This window comes from Lissotriton vulgaris, chromosome 6 (genome assembly GCF_964263255.1).
Source record: "Lissotriton vulgaris chromosome 6, aLisVul1.2, whole genome shotgun sequence".
In the NCBI taxonomy this organism is placed as follows: Eukaryota; Metazoa; Chordata; class Amphibia; order Caudata; family Salamandridae; genus Lissotriton; species Lissotriton vulgaris.
Genome location: NC_141694.1, coordinates 1491287272 through 1491312692, shown reverse-complemented (window position 1 = coordinate 1491312692; position 25421 = coordinate 1491287272). Strand labels below are relative to the sequence as shown.

The 25421-nt window shown below is 46.0% G+C and overlaps 1 protein-coding gene across 1 annotated transcript in view; it reads right to left on the bottom strand.

The window, feature by feature from the left end:
- The window catches only part of ACYP2 (acylphosphatase 2), an 834305-nt gene that overhangs the window by 637061 nt on the left and 171823 nt on the right, over window positions 1–25421 (bottom strand). The window contains exon 3 of the mRNA XM_086927647.1: window positions 16371–16480. Coding sequence (XP_086783773.1) covers window positions 16371–16480 — 110 coding nt within the window. The remainder of the gene's footprint in view (window positions 1–16370; window positions 16481–25421) is intronic.

The following is a 25421-nucleotide window of genomic DNA, read 5'->3' as shown; positions in this document are numbered from 1 at the left end:
ACTAACTAATAGGTCTTGAACTTCAAACAGCCTTTCACTGGTGTGTAGCGAGAAAATAAAGACATTTTCCGGTTAATAAAGAAATTCCTGTTAACAATAGCAAAATAAAGGTTTGCAAACCAGAATTCACAACAGCAATTTCCATACCAATGAAGATAAAACGCCATGAAAACTAGATTTTTAAACCTAACACATTTCCTGTAATCACGCCGAAAATGTGCTAAAATAGCAAGTAAAAGACGGTAACGAGTCTATGAGGACTGTTATTTACTGACAAACCCGGGTGTAAATCGCTTCTGACATTCAAATGTGAAGTTAAACTATAAAGCAGAAATTCTACTGTTAGAATGAGGTTGGTAAAAAAACATAGTTGTTTAGGTCTCGGCCTGCTAAAGACTGCGCAGACATGCGCAGTCGAGCTAGCGAGACTTAATACGATAGAGTGAGTTTCTCTAGCGAGGTTTAGCCCCGCCCCTCTTCTCCATTGGCTGGCCTCCAAAATGGTGGCCGTTTTATAAAGACAAGGGGAACCCAACGGATAGCTAAGAACCATGGGTATAACTTTGTTATGGAAAACAATGGAACCTAGCTTATTCAACATATACAAAATGTAGTATAGAAACTCAATGGAAGCTATACAAATCAGGTTGTCCTGACCCAGCCGGGGCAGGAGTTTATTACCAGCAAACAATGTCAAATATACAATACAATTTTTAAGACACAAGCCTGTGCCGTACTGACAAAGAAAGGAGAAATAGATATAGGGTGAGAAAGAGGGTGATTATCAGGCAAGGAAAGAGAGCAAAGACAGGGCACTGCAGAAAATGAAAAGATTACTGGCAGTGTCGCCTGGAGTGGAATGTACACAAATTTCTTTAGAAAATATTATGAGTGTCAACCCACTCTTGGGTGTCGACGTTTCGATCCCTAAAAGCTCTATTGGATGCATGGGATCATCATCATACATACATCATACAGGCTGTATCCGGCATTGACCGAGCACCCCTGGGAGAGGCGGTTGTCTAACTATGACTAACGCCCGTTATCCACATTGCTGAAGCCCAGGGCGAGGCGAGCCACAAACTGTGTCTTCAACGAAAACGGAATACTGACGCAAAAGTATAGTACCACTGATGCCTCTATACTTCAGATTCCGACGCCAGCATACAATCTAAAAGTGCGGCCACCCACGGACGGACGTTGAAGCTTTTCAACATAATCATTGAACTCCACTGAAACTCACGTGGATGCTCAACCACATGGCTTTGCTCATTCAGGCATGTTTTGCTACTTAGATAAGTCCTGATGATGATCCCATGCATCCAATAGAGCTTTTAGGGATCGAAACGTCGACACCCAAGAGTGGGTTGACACTCATAATATTTTCTAAAGAAATTTGTGTACATTCCACTCCAGGCGACACTGCCAGTAATCTTTGCATTTTCTGCAGTGCCCTGTCTTTGCTCTCTTTCCTTGCCTGATAATCACCCTCTTTCTCACCCTATATCTATTTTTCCTTTCTTTGTCAGTACGGCACAGGCTTGTGTCTTAAAAATTGTATTGTATATTTGACATTGTTTGCTGGTAATAAACTCCTGCCCCGGCTGGGTCAGGACAACCTGATTTGTATAGCTTCCATTGAGTTTCTATACTACATTTTGTATATGTTGAATAAGCTAGGTTCCATTGTTTTCCAAAATGGTGGCCAGCCATTGGAGAAGAGGTCCCAGTGACGTTCTTCTTTCTCTTTAAGCCCCGTCCTTTTCAGATTGGGTTCCTTGACCTTCTGCTGAAGTAAAAGGTTTCTTATCTTCTTTATGGGTCCAGATGGCCCCATAAAGAAGATAAGAAACCTTTTAAGTCAGCAGGAAGTCCGGGAGCCCAGTCTGAAAAGGACGGGGCTAAAACAGAAATGTGTACCAGGGGCCGGAGCTCACTGCCACACCGCTTGGGTTCACCAATGGGGAATGTAGTGTTTTGAAAGTTTTAATTTGATTTCCTGCTGTTTTTATTTGAAGATAAAGCGTATTGACTACAGGTGGGTGCTAAAAAACAGTCGCTAACTACACAATCAACTACCGTCGTTGTCTGCAACTCCAACTACAATTCCGGAACACTTGCATGCTTAAGAGACCGGCTAGATACTGCCGATTGGTCGATAGTGGGGTGGGCTGCTCGTTGATTGGCAGAGATCAGCTGCCTGGTTGGCTCGTGCAGACCCTCGTGACACAGTCCCTAGGCACAAACTTGCTTCACATATCCTGTAACCTGCGCCAACTAGTCAGACAAGGCAAAAGGGCACGCCCGGGCCACGCACCTTGCGGCTTTTATGTTGTCACCGAGTGCACGCAGCCCTGGCAGAATTGGAACGGGTGGCTTGGGCCGAGGCGGGAAAGCTATCAACCGTCAGCTGTGTTTAGGAAGCACGAGGGGTCAATCCCCACTAAAACCACTGATCCAGGCCGACCAGTGTTCACGCAGTGTCGTCACTCCTACCGCAATCCCTTTTCTTAGGGCCTGGCCCCCCGCCCGCACTGGAGGTCAATGAACAACCCGCATTGCACGGTGAGCACCGCCGGTAGAAGGATTGAATTGCCCCTGTGAGGGTTGGGCGGGGGCAGTTTGACATGTGTGAGAGTAGTGCTTCTGTGAATATCTCTGGGGTGTGAGTGTAAGCCCTTGTGTGGTGGAGGAAGTGTAAGAATCCGTGGACGTGGTAAGTGTGATGTTCTTTAGTGGGTGGCAATGTTAGATGTGCAGTGAGGTGTATTCATTTATTCACCCGTAGAAGGCTGAAATGACCTTATTAGCAACAGCGCTGTGATGGGGTGAGCGATCGTAATGGGAGGACTGGTGATGAATAGGGGTGGTTTAAGTACCTTGGTTCTTGCTAGGGCTGTTTGATGGCCTTGTGAGGCTTGTGAGTTTTTGTGGTATACGCTTAGTGGGCGAGGCCTCCTGCGTTTTAAGGGCTGCGATGAACATTTGTTGGGAAAGTGTAGTGTGCTTTCCTAGTAAGAACATTTAAATGTTGGACAATTAGGACCTGTGAGTTAAAATGAAGTGATGGGACCTGTCGGGACCGTGCTTTGGGAAACGTTTAGTCTGAATTTCTTTGGTTAGGTAGTGTGGACTGTGGGAAGTCAAAATAGTCTGTAGGGCAGTGTGTTTGTCTACTTTCAGGGCCATAAGGGTTCAGTTCTGCGTTACCACCTGTGATCTTGAGGGACTGTACCAGAGTCAGTGTTCCGGAGAGCATCATAGCTAGATGTCCTCAGGCTGAACCAGACTCTAATTAAGGGCATCTGGATAGGTGATAAGTAAATGTTGTAAATGTAAATGTTTTTGTACTTGTATAGCGCTACCCGCAGTGGGTTTCCCGGCGCTTGTACGAATACCGCAAGGGAACCCTTCCTGGCTTTCCCTGTGAAGTGTCCACTCCTGGGCACCCCCATGGTGCAGACCAGGCATCCCTTGCGTTGTGGGGGCCGTTGTGGAGACTAAGCAAGCTATTGCCCAGAGTTGAAGCGTGGGACCCATGATCAGAATAGGCACTGAGGCGAGAATATCCGGTTAGGGGAATTAATGAGCCAGAGACCCGCCAGGGCAAGAATCGAACCCTGGTCCCTGGCCAGAGCTCTGCATCGAGGTCTGCCTGCTCTAACCATTGAGCCACACTTCTCCATAAGTACATCTGGGATTTTCGAGGGAAGTCCATGGCGGGGGTCATTGTCACGGCTTATAGGGTAGTATTGGTGCAATTAGCCCTCGGGATGCATGTCACACCCGTCTGTTTGCCCTTAGTAATTATACATGGTCCAGCTAATCATAAATGTAAAACCACTAGGGTGGTCATACCTTGTTTGGGGGAACTGTCTATTTAATATTAACATTAAGAATGTCCGTTTTTTTCTGCGGATCTTGTCAGCGAGTACTTAGCTTGCTGAGCTACCTAATTCGGAAGTCCGGCCTGTTTCCTTTAGAGAGCCCCTGTGGGTGCTCAGGTGTAGCAGCAACTTACATTCATTAAGGTGGTTCTTCTGCTTGCTGCCTGTTTCCAGTTTCAGCCTGCAGGTGTGGCTCAGTGTGTGTGTGTGTGGCTCTGTGTGTTTGTGTGGCTCTGTCTGTGTGTGTGTGTGTGTGGCTCTGTGTGTGTGTGTGTGTGTGGCTCTGTGTGTGTGTGTGTGTGTGGCTCTGTGTGTGTGTGGGTGTGGCTCTGTGTGTGTGTGGGTGTGGCTCTGTGTGTGTATTCGGCTCTGTGTGTGTGGCTCTGTGTGTGTGTGTGGCTCTGTGTGTGTGTGTGTGTGTGGCTGTGTGTGTGTGTGGCTCTGTGTGTGTGTGTGGCTCTGTGTGAGTGTGTGTGGCTCTGTGTGTGTGGCTGTGTGTGTGTGTGTGGCTCTGTGTGTGGCTCTGTGTGAGTGTGTGTGGCTCGTCGGCTGTATCGCTGTTTGATTGTTCTAATTGTGTTTTAAATTTGCATCAAAATAAAAAGAAGAACTTTAAAGACTATATTTGTGGACACAGACTTAAAAATGTATTTTTCCTTGTCTAAATGTTTGGTGGTGCACCTTTGCTTTTGTTTAAATTGTAATATTCCTCTTTTGGATTTGCATTGTGACAGTGAGTGTGTTACAGTGTGCACACAGATCTCTGGGTAGTTTCAGAGGATATATGTATTATAGGGATAGCGGACCAGGTGATGTAGACTAAAGGGTTCTACTGTTTAGCTCAATTTTTCCTTGATTTAATTGCTCAATTCAAATGACTGAACTACAGAAAAACTAGCATTATAGTCTCACTTTGAGAGCATCTTTCGTAACTAGCAATCCAGAACTTGCTACATTTTTAGGGTCAAGCCTGCGCGAACCATGCACTAGCGGATGCGCTCTTGCTTGCAAGACACATTTGTTAATAAAAAGAGACTGAAGCCCGCCCATTGCTTACCATTTGTTGGCATGCATGGCATTCTCGTTTATAGCCTCATAATTGGTCATTGCGGGCCATGAATAATTTCTGCTCCTTTCTGTGGAGCATGGACCAAGCACAGTTTGATTCAACTTAATCAGTGTCCATCCGCTGCTCCGGACACTGCTGAAGTACTATTTTGTTCTTTTTAACTGCTAGTGTCCTGCAAACAGAAGGCAGCAGACACAAGAATGTAGATAATGGAAACAGAACTGTACTTAACCCAGGTTTCAGGAAAAGTAAACTTGCCTTTAGCACCAGGCCAGTATGATTGACAAGCCATGGAGCTGAATAAGCATTTTCAAGGTCAGCCCGCAGAATATTATTATTGAAGATCAGTGTGACTGGAAAAACATGGCCAACAGGGCCAACATATTTGTAAAATTTTAATTTTCTACAGTTAACTTTCATTTTGCCAAATCTTTGCTCACTTTTCAGACTCGTGTTTTGTTTTTACTGGTAGGCGCTGTTCTATATAGATGACAATAATTATCTTGTTCTAAATATTGCAAAGCGACATTGTTTCTTTCCTATGCGTAATTCCCGAAAAGATGCCTAAACACATAATCGTGCAGTACACCCCTATCCACGCCACTTCAATCCAATCCACTTCAATCCAATCCACCCCATCCTACACCAATCATCTAACTCTAATCCACTCACCCCAATCCAATCCACCACATCCAACCCCAATCTAACCCACTCATCCAAGTCCAATCCACCCCAATCCGCCCTACTCCACTCAAATCCACCCCACCCTAATCCAATCCAACCCAATGCAATCCACCCCACTTTACCACAATCCACACCACTCCAATGCAATCCACACCACTCCAATTCAATCCATCCCACCCCAATCCACCCGCCCGGATCCAATCGACCTCACCTCAAACCAATACACCTCCCCAATCCAAAACACATCACACCAATCTAATCGGCCCCACTCCCATCCATTTCACCCACCCTATCCCACTCCAATCCAGGGAGATTTCTTCAGTCTTCTGTGGAGCAGAACGTCGAAGTCCAGAGTTTCTTCTTTGTAGAGTTGTTCAGGATAATATAGTTTGGAATGGGACCAGCTCCTACCTTTATTCTGCTTAAGGGGGCTGCACTATCACTAGGTCCCTCCTATGGGTGGGACCAGGAAGGGGGGTGGTTACACCCCCTATCCTTTGTCCGGTTTCGCGCCAGAGCTGGGGCTGGAGTGCCCCAGCAACTGGTTTGAGCCGGTGTATGCACAAGGCACCTTGTGTGCCCCAGGCATGTCTCATTCCTTTCAGACCTGTCCTACCCAATACACCAAATCCTGTCTGGGGTGGTGCTAGCCCCTCCCAAGGCAGGAAACCCTTTGTCCTAGCCTCCCTCGCTGGAAGGACTCCCAGCAGCAGGAGGTCAGACTTGTGTCTGTGGTGTCAGCATCCATTTTGTGATGCTGAGGCTCGAATTAACTTTAACCGGGGTTCACAGTTACATACAAGTTGTGTCCCTCTAAAAGGGTGGAATGCTACCCCCGTCGCCAGAACTGGCGAGGGGGTAGTATTCCAATTCGTATGACACCTTACTCGACATGTTTTGATAATGCTATGCCAAAGTTAGCAATAACCGCGAGGATTATAATGCACTTAAGAGTATATGGTATAGCGTTATCTTGGAAACAGCTAAAGGACTTGGTTCCGAAAGCTGCAGACAGGCTCAGCTCATGTTAGAGCACCATCCCACATAATTCCAAGCACTCTGCCTCCAGGATTGTTAAGGCCTGCCATAGGAGTGACTTATAGGAGGATATGTGTCCATTTTAGGGTTAGATATAGGTATACTATATCTAAAGCAAAGGGTGATTACACCACCTTGCCCCAGCTGTGTTACCAGCCAGTTGTGTCAGTTTTGGATGGCCAGCCAGGGATGGCATAATACATGCTGCAGCCCCTGGTAGGCCTTGGGTGCACTTATGCCCTGGGTACCTATGGTACACTGTACAAGGACTTACAAGAGTGACCCAATACCAATTAGATATGTACCTAAGGTACATGGAGTCCATTTGAACAGAGAGAGCAGGAAGCCTGGGGTCCTGGATAGCAGGATCCCATGCCAACTATGTTGAAAACCAGCAAAACACTAGGCAAAAAGTTGGGGCAACCATAGTCAGATATCCACCTTCCTACATAACCCCCCCACACTCCCCAAACGAAAGGAGATAAGGCTATCCTTGTTCAGGTAAGCCTCTATTCCTAAGTGGCCATATAAGGAAGTAACAGCACTGGCATGGTTACCCCCTATCTCATGGTCCACTAAGCAATCCCTCACCCTAAGGGTATCTGAGGGTCTCCACCATAGGGAATCTCTACATGTGGTGTGCTTTGGCAAAGTAAAAGGCTGGTGCTGGGATGGAGTACTGAAGTGATGCTCCACTAATGTGGGGCTCAACTTCCTCCAATCACTATCCACCATATATGCCTTTCTTTCCAAGACTGAGTTGCAGTGTGCTCTCAGGGTCAGCCTCTGGCCACCTAAAGCTGGAGGCTGGGTCCCTCTGTTTGGCTTACTGGAGGGACAGGTCAGGTTTGGGGCCCTTAGGTCCCAGGTTTGGCTGTGCCCAACAGTGTCCATCTGTGGGAGGTCCCTAACTAAGTTTAAGGGGGATCCCTCAGGAGTTTGTTTTATTTTCACCTGGCTAGGACTGCTAGCTTTGGTGCCCTTAATCTGCTGATTGGGGAGTTCTTTTGGACAGGGGGCCCTTTGGGGTCCACCACTGGCCTCCCTGACCTCTACAGCCCTGGGCTGACTGAGGCAGGGTAGAGAGGGGCAGGTTACCTGCTCCAGACTGGGTCCCACCTTGGAAGGGTCCACTGACATCAGGGGTTCTGTCAGGCTAGGCCTGACTACCTCTGGGGCAGTTTCTTCACAAGTGGTCAGATCAGTTCCCTGAGGAGGCTGATCCTTTCCTAAAGTCTGGTGGGAGGGAGATTTCTCTTCTTCCTCAATGCTCTCTGTTTGAATGGGGTGATCCATAGTTTCAGGCTTCACAACACTATTATCTGTCTGAGTTTGGGCTGTGGCCATCACAGCCCCACCAACCTTTACATGAAGGGACTCAGTTTGGGTATGGGCTGTACCCATCACAGCCCTGCCAACCTGTTCAGGAAAGGAATCTGTTTGAGATTGGTCTGAGACTGGCACAGCCCTCCTGACCTGTCCAGGGAGGGCATCTTGGACTGGGGCTGTCGCCATCACAACCCCACTAACCTCCCATGGAGATTTACCATTTTAAAATGGATTTCTTGCTCTACCTCAGCCCAGGCTGAGATCTCTAAATCATTCCCCAGTAGACAATCTACAGGCAAGTTTGATGACACTGCCACTCTCTTGGAACCAGTGACACCTCCCCAGCTGAGATTTACCACTGCCATGGGATGATCTTTCTGCACTCCATCAATGTTGGTCACCTGGTATTTGGCTCCAGGTAAAAGTTGCCTTGAGGGGACTAGGCTCTCAGTCACCATGGTGATGCTAGCCCCTGTGTCTCTATAGGCCTCAACTTTCAGACCATTGATGAGGGGCTCCTGTCTGTACTTGTCCAAAGTGTTGGGACAAGCGGTGAAGTTGGCAAACCCCATGCCATTTTCACAAACAGGAGTATCTGTGTTCTGGGACCTGGTTAGGCCAGAGTCCACCTGAGTTCCCCAAGTATACCCAACCAAATTCTTGGGGGCACTCCCACCACCTGGGGGATTACTACTAGTAGTAACAGGAGGTGTTGGAGTTTTACCTGGAGGAAGATTTTCTTTATTGTTGGCCTTGGAGCAACTGCTGTCAGTTTTCCAATGGCCTACCTGTTTGCAGGCATGGCAATAAGGTTTCTTTTGGGTATTGGAAGGATTCTGAGACCCACCCCCTTCAGAGGATTTTTGGGGCCCTGATGTGGTTTGATCTTTTGATTTATTCCCACCCTTCTATTGAGGCTTGGTTGATTCTTTCTTTTGGTCACCACCCTGATTCTTAGGCCTAATTCTGGTTCTGACCCATTTGTCTGCCCTCTTACCCAATTCTTGTGGAGAGGTCAGATCAGAGTCTACCAGGTGCTGGTGTACTAACTGGTTCTGACAATTATTTAAGACTTGCTCTCTCATAATTAGATTATACAATCCTGTGTAATCAGTAACCTTACTTCCCAGTAGCCAGCCTTCTAAAGCCTTAGTGGCACAATGAAAAAAGTCAGTCCAATCCTGAGACTGAGTTTTCTGGGTGTCTCTGAACATCAACCTGTACTGTTCAGTTGTTAAGCCAAACCCATCAATCAGTGCATTTTTCAGGACTTGGTAATCATTAGCATCCTCAGCTGTAACAGTGAGGAGCTTATCTCTACCTTTACCTTCAAAGGAGAGCCACAAAATAGCTGCCCACTGACTCTGGGGTACCTGCTGTACAGTGCAGGCCCTCTCCAAAGCAGTCATCCATTTGTGGATGTCATCTCCTACCTTATAGGAGGGCACTATTTTACTCAGGTGTCTATTATCAAAACTCCTGTCTTTATCTCTAGGGATAATGCTGCCAACAGGGTTCTAACCCACTCAATTTCTGCTCTCTGGCAAAGGCAAGTTTCTCTTTGGCAAGGGCAAGTTCTTCCCTTTGGATCCTCAGATTCCCTTCCTTCATTTTTGCTTCATGTTCTCTTCTCTGAGGGGAAGTCATCCCTCTCTGAGAAGATGCCTGAGAGACATGGGTGTGAATAGATCTGTTAGAGCCTCTGGAGTGAGACCTAACTCGTCTAATTCCAAGGTTAGGCCTGCTTGAGGATGGGCCTGGGGCTCCACCAGTTCTATTCTCATGTAGGCTTAAATTGGCCCTGATAAGTCTCCTGACCATTGTCTACCTCTCCATCAGATGATTCCCCATCTTCCTCACCATCTACATCTTCTGTTTCAGGGAAGTTAGACTCAGGGTCACCTTCTAAGGGGGGCATGCTTCCATCTGTAGGATCAGAGGGGCCTGGATTAGAAGCCCTTCTAGCATCATATGTCTCTAAGAGACCTATCAGAAAAGGAAGGGTAGGGTTAGAACTCTGTTTCAGTTTCCTGGAGGTACACAATTGTCTCATCTCCTGGAAGCTGAGGGCTGCATATCTTGAAATGACCTGTGGAGGGTCACTAGCCACAAGGGGAGCCACTGTGTTCTCTCCTGTGGCAGACATGCTTTCTAGTGAGGTGTAAGTGGTGCACTTACCTACACTAAGTGTTTTCCTACTGATCCCTTGCTAAGAGTTGTAGTCAGGGTGTTATATGTACCTATGGTACCTTATGTGATCTTTCAAATGATATCTCAAGATTATATTTGGTAAAAACAACAGAAAGCTCAAATCCCAACCGCTGCACACCAATGTGAGAAGTTGGCCTGATATATGATGCTCACTAGTTCTAGTGATCACCTTGTATCAGTCCAAACAACCCTTATGGTGATTGGTTGTAAGTCAACCTTATAGACCAGCTATCCTAATGGTAGCATGGACAAAGCAGTCTTAGGCTAAACTCTTTTGGCATGTGAAGCCAGCTGTTTTACCACATATAACCCCTTCAATACCAAGTGAAAGGACACCACACAGGTTGTTATGAAAATAAACAGTATATTTATTAATAACAAACACCTCTGAACTCTTTATGAGATCAGAGGGCTAAGCACATGACAAGACTCTTAGGAAAAATACGTTTAAGTTGCACAAATTACAATGGTGCCCTTGGGGCACGTCAAACCACATACTATGTAAGTGGGTTGATAAAGTCAATAAAAGGAATGGAGCTGTCCAGAGGCTGTAGGATCGCTGGGACTACACTACCCTAACCTTAGGTAAGTAATAGGAGGCCCACGGAACGCGTGTGCAGAGTGTGAACTCACACGCGAGATGCGTAACAAAGTCAATGGACAGTACAGTTTACGAAAAAGGTAAGGACGGACAGTTCTGACTAGTTAGGACTAAAATGACTGTGAAACTGGACAGTAGGAGAGTCAATCTACCCTTGAGCACCGAAATGCTCTTGTTACCTCACCCACGGGCTGCGGGTGCATAGGTGTCAAAGTGTGTCGGGTTTCCGCGTTGAAGTCTATGGAGTCTTGAAGAAAGATGCTGCAGGCGACCAGGAGGAAGCTGTCCGGAGTGATCCAAGGGTGGATCAAGGAAGATGAAGACCTGAAAGCAGAGGGGACAACGTTCACAGTCACTAGCCACTGACTGGAGTGGAACCAGGAGGGAACCAGATGCTGTCGCCGCGATCAGGTGAAGAGTGGACGCTTGACTCTGCAGCCACGTGGACCAGGTGGTGTCTTCGACAACCAGGATGAAGGCATGAGCTGTCCCACGCAGGCTCTCGCTGTCGGCGGTGTTGGTTCCGGATTCTGCATCAACAGGCTTTGGCAAAGGCAACCCACGCGGTGAGTGGAATCGGCGTCTGGTGCGGACCAGGAGGGTCCGGGGTGATTCTCCTATGCAGGGAAGGAAGGGCCAGTCTGGAGCAACCAGACCAGCGGTGTAGATTTCAAGGATCGTCGTCTAGGAGGCCACTAGCCAGCCGGCAAGTGACCAGACAACGCGTCAAGCAGCAATCAAGCAAAAGGGCCCCGAGCAGATCTCGTGGATGCTGGAGGGCTGATCTTCTGTGCAGGAGCTGCTCGGGGCTGGGGCTTCTCAATCCCCAAAGCACTTTGTCGAGGATACCTCAGAAGTCGTGCTGGAAGCGAAGTGCAGTTTTTTCAAGATGGTCGTTCCCATGTGTCTCGTCGCACCCACAGATCTCAGCTGTACTGCAGATGTAGGTTGAGGTCGGAGAGGTCTGGAAGTCCGGGTCTCGTCGGGCTCTGAAGTCTGGATCCACTCGGGAAGACGACAAAGTGAACCGCTGGAACGCTTGATAGTGCCTGCTTGTCCAGGGTGGTCACTCCTTGGCCACAAGGGAGATTTCTTCAGTCTTCTGTGGAGCAGAACGTCGAAGTCCGGAGTTTCTTCTTTGTAGAGTTGTTCAGGATAATCTAGTTTGGAATGGGACCAGCTCCTACCTTTATTCTGCTAAAGGGGGCTGTACTATCACTAGGTCCCTCCTATGGGTGGAACCAGGAAGGGGGTGGTTACACCCCCTATCCTTTGTCCGGTTTTGCGCCACAGCTGGGGATGGAGTGCCCCAGCAACTGCTTTGAGCCGGTGTATGCACAGGGCACCTTGTGTGCCCCAGGCATGTCTCATTCCTTTCAGGCCTGTCCCACCCAATACACAAAATCCTGTCTGGGGTGGTGCTAGCACCTCCCAAGGCAGGAAACCCTTTGTCCAAGCCTCCCTCGCTGGAAGGTCTCCCAGCAGCAGGAGGTCAGACTTGTGTCTGTGGTGGCAGCATCCATTTTGTGATGCTGAGGCTCGAGTTAACTTTAACCGGGGTTCACAGTTACATACATGTTGTCTCCCTCTAAAAGGGTGGAATGCTACCCCCGTCGCCAGAACTGGCGAGGGGGTAGTATTCCAATTCGTATGACACCTTACTCGACATGTTTTGATAATGCTAAGCCAAAGTTAGCAATAACCGCGAGGATTATAATGCACTTAAGAGTATATGGTATAGCGTTATCATGGAAACAGCTAAAGGACTTGGTTCCGAAAGCTGCAGACAGGCTCAGCTCATGCTAGAGCACCATCTCACATAATTCCAAGCACTCTGCCTCCAGGATTGTTAAGGCCTGCCATAGGAGTGACTTATAGGAGGATATGTGTCTATTTTAGGGTTAGATATAGGTATACTATATCTAAAGCAAAGGGTGATTACACCACCTTGCCCCAGCTGTGTTACCAGCCAGTTGTGTCAGTTTTGGATGGCCAGCCAGGGGTGGCATAATACATGCTGCAGCCCCTAGTAGGCATTGGGTGCACTTATGCCCGGGGTACCGAGGGTGCACTGTACAAGGACTTACAAGAGTGAACCAATACCAATTAGATATATGTACCTAAGGTACATGGAGTCCATTTTAACAGAGAGAGCAGGAAGCCTGGGGTCCTGGATAGCAGGATCCCATGCCAACTATGTTGAAAACCAGCAAAACACTAGGCAAAAAGTTGGGGCAACCATAGTCAGATATCCACCTTCCTACAGTGTACGAATAAAATGTCAATTTGTGTGCCTAGTTCAATCCTAACACCTCCCAACATATAAACATGAATAGTAGATAACTGACAAGAGGAAATCTATTTTGTACATGATTCTGCGCCTTACATAGGCCAGATAGTTGACTATTTGCCCATCCTGTAAAGAGTATTTATAAGTCACAAACCCTTACTGGTTATTAACAGTATGTCATCAATTTATAAGGACAAACCCTTTCAATTTAAAACATAACATACATTTTCGGTTTCCAAACTTTTTATTGATTTTGAGGGTATACAGGAAAATAATATACAAATCCCATATAATGCTAAAAGTCATTTAAACATGAAGTGGTACATTTAAAACTTAAGGTAAGCCACTGAGACTATTGATTAGGGTAAAGCATTGTTGGTTGAAACTTCATCAATAAATAGAAAATAGGAGAAGGTAAAAGATGGAAAAGGTAAGTGTGCAAGGAAGAAATAAAACCCATGGGATATACAGAGGGGTAAGGGGTCAGTTAGGAATATGAGAGTAATATAATAGACTGAGCGGCACAAGTATAAAAGATGCTGGCAGTGTGAGTACACAAGCTTCGTGGGTTGCTAGCTGTGTTGATTTGGTAAATTATGTGCTATATAGATCAAGGTGGTTATGCTGGGGTATCTTTTGAGGCGATGTTTAAGGGTGGTTTCATTTTCCGAATATAAATATCCATTTTGTTCCATAAATGGAGTGGGCCCTGTGTCTAAAAGTTATTATTAAATAATGAATTATCCGCAATTCTTGCGAGCATAACATATATTTTTTAGATCGCATGTTAACCCAGGTTATCTTAATTTTGAAATAACAGATGTTCATTATTAACCATCCATTAGCCCAAAAAGTCACAGAACTTGGATGAACCATTCATGTGTTTTTATAACAGACTAATGTAATATATGGAAGATGCGAATAACTGGATTGCAGCTTGGTAAAGTACCTCAGCTAGTTAAAGCACTAACACTGATTCTGTGAAACCACAAAGCTGAAATCTGAATCGCGTCATGGGTGCATCAACATTTATCCTTTCAAAGTTGACCAAGGTGTATCTATTCTGAATGAATAAGGAGTGCTTATGAATAAATAGGCCTAAAGGTCCTGAGCCCAAATGGATGGAACATTTCCATAAAGGCAAAAATAAATCAGAAATAGACCAGAACTTAATGAAGATAAACTAGTCTAAATATGTATATAGTGGAAGAAAGGAAGGCGAGGGCACGATGGTGTTCGGTAAACCACGCAACCTTATTTTAGCTATAGAGCTCACACTATAAGAAGGTTAACATGGAATTTTCATAAGAACAAAAACAAGTCACTAACTGGAATGTTAAGCCATGTATACATACATCTGCGACATTTAGAAATCGCTTGGTGCAATTATATTTAATAGCTAATAAAATGATATTTAAAAAAACAACTAAACAGCAACTGGAACAGCAAAGCAACTCTACTACTATGTCTCTTTATGCAGGATGTATGACATTACAGTGCATGCTTTTACCACGCATGCCGTTACAACGCAGTTTTTACAACGCATACCTTTACAACGCATAGCGCTTTGGGGTGCTGGATCGTGAATAGTTTAATTTACTATTCCAACTCCAGTCCCCGTGGATAGTAGGGAAGGTGTTGGATAGTAAATTAAATCTATTCCCTATCCTAGAGCGCCCCCCAGCGCAATGCGTTGTAATGGTTTGCGTTTTAATGGTTGCGTCGTAATGGTAGTGCGTTGTAAAAGTTTTGTTGTAAAGGTTGTTCACCCTTTATGCAGTCCATAAAGAGGTGTGCAAAAGATTTTTGATGATTCTGAAAAAAAAGAAATGTAAAATGTATTTACTTGCTTAAGATGTTGTTCAAAGTAGACCATAGCCTTTCAGGCTGTCAGTGCACAGTACCTACATTTTTTATTTGATTGAATTACTTGGAAACCATACACCTGGATTACACTATGCGAATCAGCACAGTACAGAAAAAAGAGTCACAGCACTTCTATGAGAAGAAGCCTGTCAATGAATGCATTTGGCTTACGTTTCCCAGGTATTCCATGTTTCTCCAGCCCCTATCAACTCTTAATCCACTCCCTTCCTGTAGACTTTCATAGTATTCAACAGTTGCTCCATGCAGCCACCCCTTTGCAACACTCTCAGGTATCTTTTCACCGGGCCCAGATAGTACCCCTCGACGAGGGGTAGCTACTGTCCTGATATGTAGGACAAAAGCAGTGTTAACAATACTTAGACTTGGGAAAAATATTATACAAATCTATGGATACTGGTTAAGCAGTGAACTTAAGCAATCCATTTTCATTTCAGAGCTAGCTTTCAACATTGATAGGATGCATATCAAAACAATTGGTAAAAAAAGCATACCTAGCCGGAGTATCCATCTCAAGCAGCATGGGGGATGAATATTTTAAAGTACTATAGACAACCACTAACCTTGATACAACCTAGAGTCTATTTTTAAAACATAAGGGTCTAATTAGTTCTATAAAATCCACCTCATATCATGAAAAAGTTTAATTATATCTAATAGGATCCCTGAACTCCATTAACAGGGTTACCATCCTACACACTATTATCAATTCACATAACTAGTAATGATAAAGGTTCTATCTGAGAAAAAGACAGCAATGTCGTAGTAATTTAATCATTTAACATACAATTTAAGGGATCTGTTCTATTTGTTAAATTGATGTGTAGACAAATACCAAGGGACACGGTTAGGGCAAAGACAAACTTTGTATAAGAAGACACATTTTTTCACATTTCATAAAACTTTATGCGGCCGACGCAGCCATAAGCGTACAAGCATACAATAAAATAAAACACATTATCAAATCCTGCCAGGCCACTGACTAAGGCCAACACAACATATGCTTTATGCAGTTGAAGACAACTGTTTTCTAGAATCCACTTTTCTGCTTTTTCACAAAGCATATCACACTGGACATCATCTTTGTGTGCTGCCCATTCCACGCTTAAGACACATTTTCTGTGCTAGAATTAATGTGTAATATAAACATTCTTCTGCATCAAAATATATGATTTGCACACAGATGCAATACAATTTACCAACGAATGACGATCACTCATTATACCTCACTAGAATATTTAGAAATTTTATTGGTTAGGAAATAAATGCCTGACAAATCAAGCCTTTTTGTATACATGGCAAATTATTCATGTGAAAGTACTTTGCATGAACTCCATGATTATCAAAATTAAGAAGCAAAGGCACTATTACACTTACATGGTCTCAACCTTATCCTCTGGGCCTTGTACTTGGCCGATTACCGTCCCTTGTCTTGTATTTTTAACCCAGCCAACCACTCCAAGTTTTCTAGCTTCATCTTCAGTGTACTACAGAAAAATTGGAAATTGATGAGAAATATACAGGTAAAGCAAATTTGACATTAAGTGTAAAGGCTAAAGCACAACACTAGTCACACATAAAAAAAGGTTAAAATACAAAACAACATACATAAAAACTTACTGTCTAAACACTTGGACACCAAGATTCTGTGACCTTAGGAAGGTCTCTTAAAGCACAACTTATATCACACAGTGTGGGGGTAGCCACTTTGTAGTTATAGTTAGGATTCCCCGAGAGAAGAATTCCGCAAATTTTTGGTCGCTAATAACTTTGCACCTGTTTGGCAAATCTCCCAAAAACTTTGTAAACCTATTCCTTTTTTAGGTCTCGCCTGAGCTGGCGCATGCTCTGCTCTGGTGAGACATTTAGTGAGTGAGCTTTAAAAAGCTCCCCCTCCCCCACCACAGAGCACTTCTTCTATAACCCTCTCTCTCTCCCTCTCCATTCTCCCTTCACCTGTCCATCACTCCCTTCCTTTCGCTTCCCTGTCTCTCCTTGGTCTCCTCCTGCCTCCCCTTTCTCCTTCGTTCCTACTGAGTCCTCTCCCTCGCTCTCCACCTCCCCGGCTTTCTCTTCCTTCAGACTCGATTTTGCTTCTGCCTCCCTATTCCTAAACCCCCTTCTCTTTTACATCTTCTTTGTCTCTCCCCCACCCCTCGCTTTCCTCTTCCTGTCCGTTCTTTCCGTCTGTACCCTCCCCTCCATTCGTCCGGTTTCTCCTTCCCTCCCCCTTCCGTTGCATACGCAGACCTGTTGCCCACACACGCCTCACCGAGAGACATTCAATGCTTTCTGAAATAACAAAGCTGCCGGCGGTGCAGCAGCACTGATGGCGTAGAACAAAGGCAGGCCTGCTCAGGAAGTCACGATGTGTGTGAGCTGCTGGCACGCGCACCCTGCCTGTCTGTGAGCTGGCAGAGCCCCTGTGCCATCCCTGCCCAGACATTAATGGCATGCACATAGGTTTATGGGGATTTATGCTTCATTGGATGGCTATGGGTTTATTTGCATATTTACAGAGTGGTCTGCGTGCATCTCTTTGAAAGTTTACAGAGAGGTGTGCACCTCTGTGTGTGTTTACTAAGACACGTGTGGTTGTTTGTGTTGGGTACCATCGCCAACAGTTGTGCATCTCTCAATGTTTACACACACGTGTGGTTCCCTCAGCATGTTTACAGAGAGGTATGTGTCTTTTGGTATGTTGAATGGCAGGTGTGGATCTCTGTATGTTTACAGACAGGTGCACAGCTTGTAGTGTATTTGCAGAGCTGTGCTATGGTTCTCTTGGTATGTTACTAAAAGATGCGGATCCTTGTGCATGTATACAGAGTGGTGTGCATGCCTTAGTATGCCTGAACAGATTGATATGGTTCTCTTCTGATGTTTAAATTAATGAATGGTGTGAATCTTTCTGTTTACAGATGTGTGCATCTTAGTGTGTTTACAGATGTGTGTTGTAGTGTTTTTGGTATGCTCACCAAAAGATTTGCATCTCTGTATGTGTACAGACAGGTGTGCATTTTAGTATGTTTACAGACAGGTGTGGGTGTCTTGGCATATTTAATGGCAGGTGTGGATGCAAGTTTAATAGGGTCGTTCACATAATTTTTACTTGGTTATATATAACAAAAATGCTTATAACATTTTATCAAAACTTTCCAACATGCTGCACAGCAGCCACACTGCTCTACAACATAGCGTAAACACATTGACAAAGCCAATAGCTCTCGCTAAACACTTATACGGTCCCAAAGGCGAGACCTATTGGCTATGCCAATGCTTGTCTACATTGGCGGATGATTCAAAGTTTAATGGAGATTTGTCAAGGGGTGCAAAGATAATAGGGGGGTCCAAAACAAGATTTGGCACTAATGCATTTTTATAGACTTTGTACTCACATGTAGCACGATAATGGCAGAAACGATTTTAATGAAATTTGGCAGGAGTATATAATATGGTGTATGGATGATTCTTTTGGGTAGCACAGGTACGTTTTTTTCAACTTATAAAGAATTTTACCTTAGTGATATCTCTTGTTACTGTAATTTTGCGGTATTTCATGAAAGTACAGATGTACCTAGCAATGACAAGGCATTATGTGATTGGCTATTGACTGCCTTTACAATAGGTAAAGGCAGCCAGGTTGTTTTAAAGGCCACTTTCCCTGTGTTCTTGGTTAGAGATATAGGTTAGCATTAGGTTTTATAAGGTTTCCCTACCTATTACCACTTAATCAAAGCATTATTTGGTAGGGAAAAATTATATATAGTTTCTATATAATTTTAAAACATTTCACAGAGCACGGCAGTAGTACTAAGGAGGTACTGCGGTACTTAAAACAATAAAAGAAAATAATATATGTAAGAAAATAGAAAACACTGTAATACACTATATTTCACAAATATACTGTACTACAGTGTATTTTTTATGTTTTACATATTTAATTACTTATAAAAATGTGTACAGAGTACTGCGGAAATACAGAGAAATTACTGCACAACATAAAAACTATTTTAAAACCTGCACATTGCTTAAAAAAATGGGTCTTCCTAGGTACTAGTGTGTTACTCGTAAACTTTCCTAAAAATATATAGAAAAATATAAATAAATTTCCCTACCTAGTAACAATTTGTGGTAATAGGTAGGTAATAATAATCAAATTTACTACTTGCCTTTAATTAAGACCCTTACCAAGAACACAGGTAAAGCGTATTCAAAAAAATATATCTGCCTTTTAATTTTGCCAATTATATACTGCCTTGTCATTGGCATGCATAGTGGAATACCACAAACTTACCACAGTATACTGTGTCACAATGTATAACTGAGGGCCAGGTGTATTATTGTATTGTGTTACCCTAGTGTCACAATCGGTCTCTTATGGGCAACGCAATACTTAGGTCCCATTTAAAAAGCAACGCAAGGCCACTGTGCTGGGCCCTGCTTACTTGGTCAATCAATCAGAGTCAATCAAGGTTGGTGAAGCGCAACTACTCACCTGTGAGGGTCTCAAGGTGCTGGGGGCGAGGGGGGCACTGGTGGCACCGTAGAGTGCTGGGGTCAATCAAAGAGCTAGGTCTTGAGGTCATTCCTGAACAGGGGAAATGTGGGAGATTGTCAGAGGTGGATGGGTAGGGTGTTCCAGGCTTTGGCTGCGAGGTAGGAGAAGGATTTTCCTCCTGTTCTAGTCTTGTTGATATGAGAGACGGTGGCCAGAGAGAGCAGGGCTGATCGGAGGTGTCTTGTGGTTGCGTGGAAGGAGAGGCGACTGTTCAGGTATGCAGATCCGGTGTTGCGAAGGGCCTTGTATGTGTGGGTGAAGAGTTTTAAGGTTATTCTTCTTTCGACTGGAACTAGTGGAGATCGGGCAGGTGTTGGGTGATGTGACTGCGATGGGGGATGTCGAGGATCAGTCTGGCTGCGGTGTTCTGGGCAGTCTGGAGCTTGCAATGAAGTTTCTTAATGAGTCCAGTGTAGAGAGCATTACAGTAGTCCAGTCTGCTGCTGATAAGTGTGTGAGTGACGTTTTTTTCTGAATTCAGTTAGGATCCATCTGAAAGTCTTGCGGAGCATGCAGAGGGTGTTGAAGCAGGTTGAGGATGCGGCGCTGATCTGGCGGTTCATTGTGAGCGATGAGTCTAGTATGATGCTGAGGGTTCGTGCGTGGTCCATCGGGGTAGGTGGATTTCCGAGGGCAAAGTGCAACCAGGAGTCATTCCATGTGGAGGGGATGGATCCAAGCATGAGGACTTCTGTCTTTTCTGAGTTGAGTTTCAGGCAGCTGATCTTCATCCAGGGGGTGACAGCTTTTATCCCTTCTTGGAAATTGTGTTTGGTGATGTTGGGTTCGTTGGTGAGGGAGAGGATAAGCTGTGTGTTGTTGGCGTAAGAGACGGTGTTGAGCTCGTGGTGCCTGACGATGGTTGCGAGGGGGGCCATGTAGACGTTGAAGAGGGTGGGGCTGAGGGAGGAGTCCTGGGATACTACACAGTTGGTCTCTGTCGGTTCTGAGAGGTAGGGAGGGAATCTGACCCGCTGAGTACTGCTAGTGAGGAAGGAATGTATCCAGTCGAGGGCGGATGTAGGCATCGTGGAGTGGCTAGGGTGTGGTGGGAGCCGGTGTCGAATGCAGCTGAGTGGTCCAGGAGGATGAGGGCTGCCGTTTTGCCCTAGTCGAGAAGGGAGCGGATGTCGGTGGCGGTGAGTAGGGCGGTCTGGGTGCTGTGGTTGCTTTGGAATCCGGATTAGGAGATGTCCAGTATCCTGTTAGCTTTGATGAAGTTTACTAGCTGGGTGTTGACAGCTTTTTCGATGACCTTGGCTGCGAAGGAAAGCATGGAAATGAGCCTGAAGTTCTTGAGGTCCATCAGGTCAGAGGAGGGTTTCTTCAGGAGGGGGTTGACTTCGGCTTGTTTCCAGGCATCGGGGAAGTTGGTGGTCTTGAAAGAGTAGTTGATCATCGGACATAGTTCGGTGTGCGATGGCAACGGCTCTTGGTAAATCTGGAGAAACCCAGCACAAATCGTTGTCCTAAGTTAATCTGTACATCATATTGTATATTCCTGGCAAATGTAATGCACATCCATACGCCACTCCACTATACACCATAACATAAGGTGTATTTGTAAAGCGCACGTTCACCCAAGGGTATCTTGGCGCTGAATAACAGATGTATATTGTTATTCAACTCAATAGTATTCATTTTATCGTCCTCAGAAGGATGAAAGGCTGAGTGGTCCCAGGCAGGGCCAAGCCGCGGACCAAGATGGCCATGCGGCGTTGAAGCTACAATGAAAACATCCTTAATTTGGCTCCACAACACGCGACACTTGTTCTGCATCGGATGGAGCTGTGGCAGTGATATTTTCGGCCCAGAAATCGATCGTATATACGCAAAAATCCACTTCGTGATTTGAGGGGGCGGAGCCTGTGGAGACCTTTTGACGCGGCCTGTTGGAGGGGCTGGCCTGCAGCTTGTGGGTGCACGCTGACAGCACTCAGATCCCTGTGGAGAAGCTGGGGCAACGGTAAGTGCATCACTTACATATTCCCGCCATCCTACGCCCTTGCTGGCCGTCGCGGAGTCCCCCGCTTTGACAACTGCTGCGGGGGCCGCAATTGCTCCACTGATGCTCCTGTAGGCCCTCAAGGAGACAGGGTCCTCGGGCATGCCAGGGAGGCAACTTCCCGGCGCGCGCGGGGGTTTGAGCTGCTGGCACCCACACGCCCACTGGCCACGAGACTGTTGAATGATTTGGGCTGCGTGGAGCTGGATGTATCTGGCTCGGCTCGCCCTTGACCGCTAGACGCCTTAGAGGGGGGGTGCTGCCCCGTCTACCCTGCAAAACATCTAATGGGCACCCATAAGTAACTCTTCATTCCCACTGGAACCTGGCCTACCCTGTGTGGTGAATAACTTCGTAATCCACTGAGTGGCGGCGGCGCTTCTCTACACTGGTTGCTGGCCTCGGTTCCCGTCCTCCGGCCAGATGCGGCACATTCTACATTGTTGAGACCTCGCTCTCTGGCCCATATTTTGCGGGGCACATCTTTTCCATAGTCCTGGGCCTGCTGCCTCTGTTGCAGCGATAAAGGCCTCTATTGCTAATTACAGAGGAGAAGCCAGTAATCTGATTCCCGTCTGCCCAGATCCTGCTAAATTGAGGCCTGTGTTACCCCAACAATCTCACCTGCCGCCCAGATATGCTCAAAAAGCGCCTGGACTCACATGGGGTTAAATTGGACATTCATGAAAACAGGTTGGACACAGCGGAATGTCGCATCACGGATCTTGAAGACGGCGCCACTCAATCAACCTGGACCGTATGGAGAAAATCCTGAAAGACATTGCTATTAAAAATGAGGATTTAGAAGCATGCAGTTGCGCAATAACATCCGTATTATTGGGGTTCCGGAGTCAGCAAACATGGGCAGAATGGACACCATTGTGGAGTCACTATTGGTTGACATTTTTGGTAGGGATGTGTTCACCTCTGGCTTTGTGGGAGAACAGGCTCATCGATCTTTAGGCCCTCGTCTCAATCCTAGATGCCCACCACGCCCAATCATTGCCCGTATAATGAACTTTTGGGATTGAGTCACAGCTCTACTCTTGGCTAGAGAACGAGGTGACCTTTCCTGGCAGGGCTCCACAATTATGGTGCAGGAAGCCCGCTGCAAGTTCACTGGTGTCAAAGCAGCGCTGAGAAATCTAGGCCTCAGATATGGCATGCTGTACCCAGCCCAACTGCGGGTTGATGTTAATGGGCGTTCCCGCTTTTTTGATAGCACCTCTGAAGCACAGGCATTTTGCAAATTCTCTAAAAACTCAGACACTCAGCGGCGAGTTGTTGGCAATGACTAATCCTCTCCACAAAGTAGTTCTGCTGTCAGTGTTGATCTTTTCTCTCGTGAATGACCCTCAAGCCAATTTGCATTTATCCTGCTCCTGTATTGCAATAGTATAGATGCCAAGTATTACTTTGTGTGGTTATGGTAATTGACATGGCATGACTTTCAGTTTTCTCTTTTATATTGTTAATATGACGCTGGGCACCATTGGAGCATTGCCACCCCCCTAGGTGCGTAGAACTCTGTTGAACTTTCAGATTATAATGCACCAACCTTTGTCATTTACTCTCCATTTGGGATGTTATTGGGATGCATTGGGAAATTGGTTAAATGGGTGTTTGCCTTGCGTTTCCGGGTGTGTGGGGGGAGGGGGTCGGGGTATATTCACAAATTGTTAGTTGGTATTTCATTACCAGCTCCAACCATGGCAATGCAGCTGATGCTCTTTTTACTCCACACTTTCATTATTGCACTGCACTGTGGCTATGACTTCCATTCATGACTTAGCTGATCCTGCAAAGCTGTCCCTCTTAACCTGGAATGTCCGGTAGCTAAATAATCATAAAAAAGGTAAACATGTGCTCCATTATCTACAACCCCCTTTTGTACCGCTTTTGGCCGCCATAAGTGTGGCAGGGTATGCTCAGACGTGAGTGCCTTGCTCACTTTGCTACTGGATTCAAGCAAGCCGGGCTGAAGACGGCTGGAATGCCAGAAGTCCTCGGAAGCTTGTTTCCGGTCCAGGGAAGACATGACTTGGCAGTTCGGGCTGGACTGTTCCCATGAGGCACAAGGTCAGACTGATTTGCATATGGCCATGTCTGAACTGGGGTGGCAGAGTGGGCTAAAGAACGGTGATGGATTAAACCCAGATCTTTTGACTGGGTGTGAGTGTTTGATTGATTCAGATACTCCGTCCATCACCACCCCCTTTTGTACCGCTTTTGGCCGCCATAAGTGTGGCAGGGTATGCTCAGACGTGAGTGCCTTGCTCACTTTGCCACTGGATTCAAGCAAGCCGGGCTGAAGACGGCTGGAATGCCAGAAACCGGTCCTCGGAAGCTTGTTTCCGGTCCAGGGAAGACATGGCTTAGCAGTTCGGGCTGGACTGTTCCCATGAGGCACAGGGTCAGACTGATTTGCATATGGTCATGTCTGAACTGGGGTGGCAGAGTGGGCTAAAGAACGGTGATGAATTAAACCCAGATCTTTTGACTGGGTGTGAGTGTTTGATTAATTCAGATGACCCGTCCATCACCACCCCCTTTTGTACCCCCATTATCTACAACAGCATAAGGTGGACATAGCATTTCTGCAAGAAACACATTTGCCCCGGTCTGATTCCACACATTTTGTATCTGGGTGGGGTGTGTACAGATTATTTTCCAACTACAGCGCCTATGCCCGGGGGACAGCGATTTTAATACATACGAGATTCCCTTTTTCTTTGACTTGCTGCCATACGGACCGAGAGGGCTGATACACAATAGTTGTGGGCAGACTGATGGGACACAGTCATGCTCATTTGTGTCTACGCTCCAACTGTGGACAACCCCACATTTTTTCTAGATCTTGACGCTGCGCTGTTACGCATGGGCACAGGCAATATGTTATTGGGTGGGAACTTTAACTTACTCTTAGATCGCGCTATAGACTGCTCCTCTAATGCAGCTGATTCCAAGCCTAGGTCACTTCCGGTGTTGCTGGACACATGCAAAGCATTTCAACTCGCTGATATTTGGAGGGTCCGCTACCCGGCGAACCCGGGGTACACACACTATTCAGCACAACACGACACCCGGACCAGAATAGATTTCTGGCTGCTCACTCCGATCCCACACATATGGTGTATTGACATTGCGATCCTTCCCCGGACATACTCCGACCACACCCCCCTTTTGTTAAAACTACGCTTTTCCCAGGCCGGAAGGACATGAGCGCCAGTGGCGGTTCGCACGTAGGAGCTAAATGATGACCTAATCGATGTTGAGATTAGAGAAGCCATTGAGGTTTATTTTGAATTAAACACGGGGTCAGTGGACACATGGGCGATGCTGTGGGAGGCCTTCAAGTCCTACATCAGGGGCATCACTATCTCAAAGCACACCAGTGTCTTGAAAGATATGAGAAACACTCTAGCAAATATGAGTGGCAATTGACAGCATTGGAAGCCGCTATGATTAATTCCGCTGATGCTGCTGAGGAAGAGCAACGCCGCTTGGTGTTATTGTTAAAGTTTTGGGAGGCCGCAGAAAGAAAGACTCCCCTCCTCAGCAAATGTGGAGTAACCTGTAAATATGGTGAAGGTGAAAGGCCAGGACGCACGCTAGCCAACTACTGAATTCCCCTTATTCCAAAGCCTACATCACATCCCTTAGTTCTGACGCGGGAATTACATTAACGGAAACATCTGCAATCCGAGACACATTCGTGGCGTATTATGAACAACTATACACTTCCAAACTAGTGCACGGAGCAAGATGATTACTTTGCGGAGATCGCGATGGTCTATATGGATAAATATATGCAAGATTTTCTTGCGGAGCCCTTTTCATCCGCCCCGGGCCTCGACGGCTT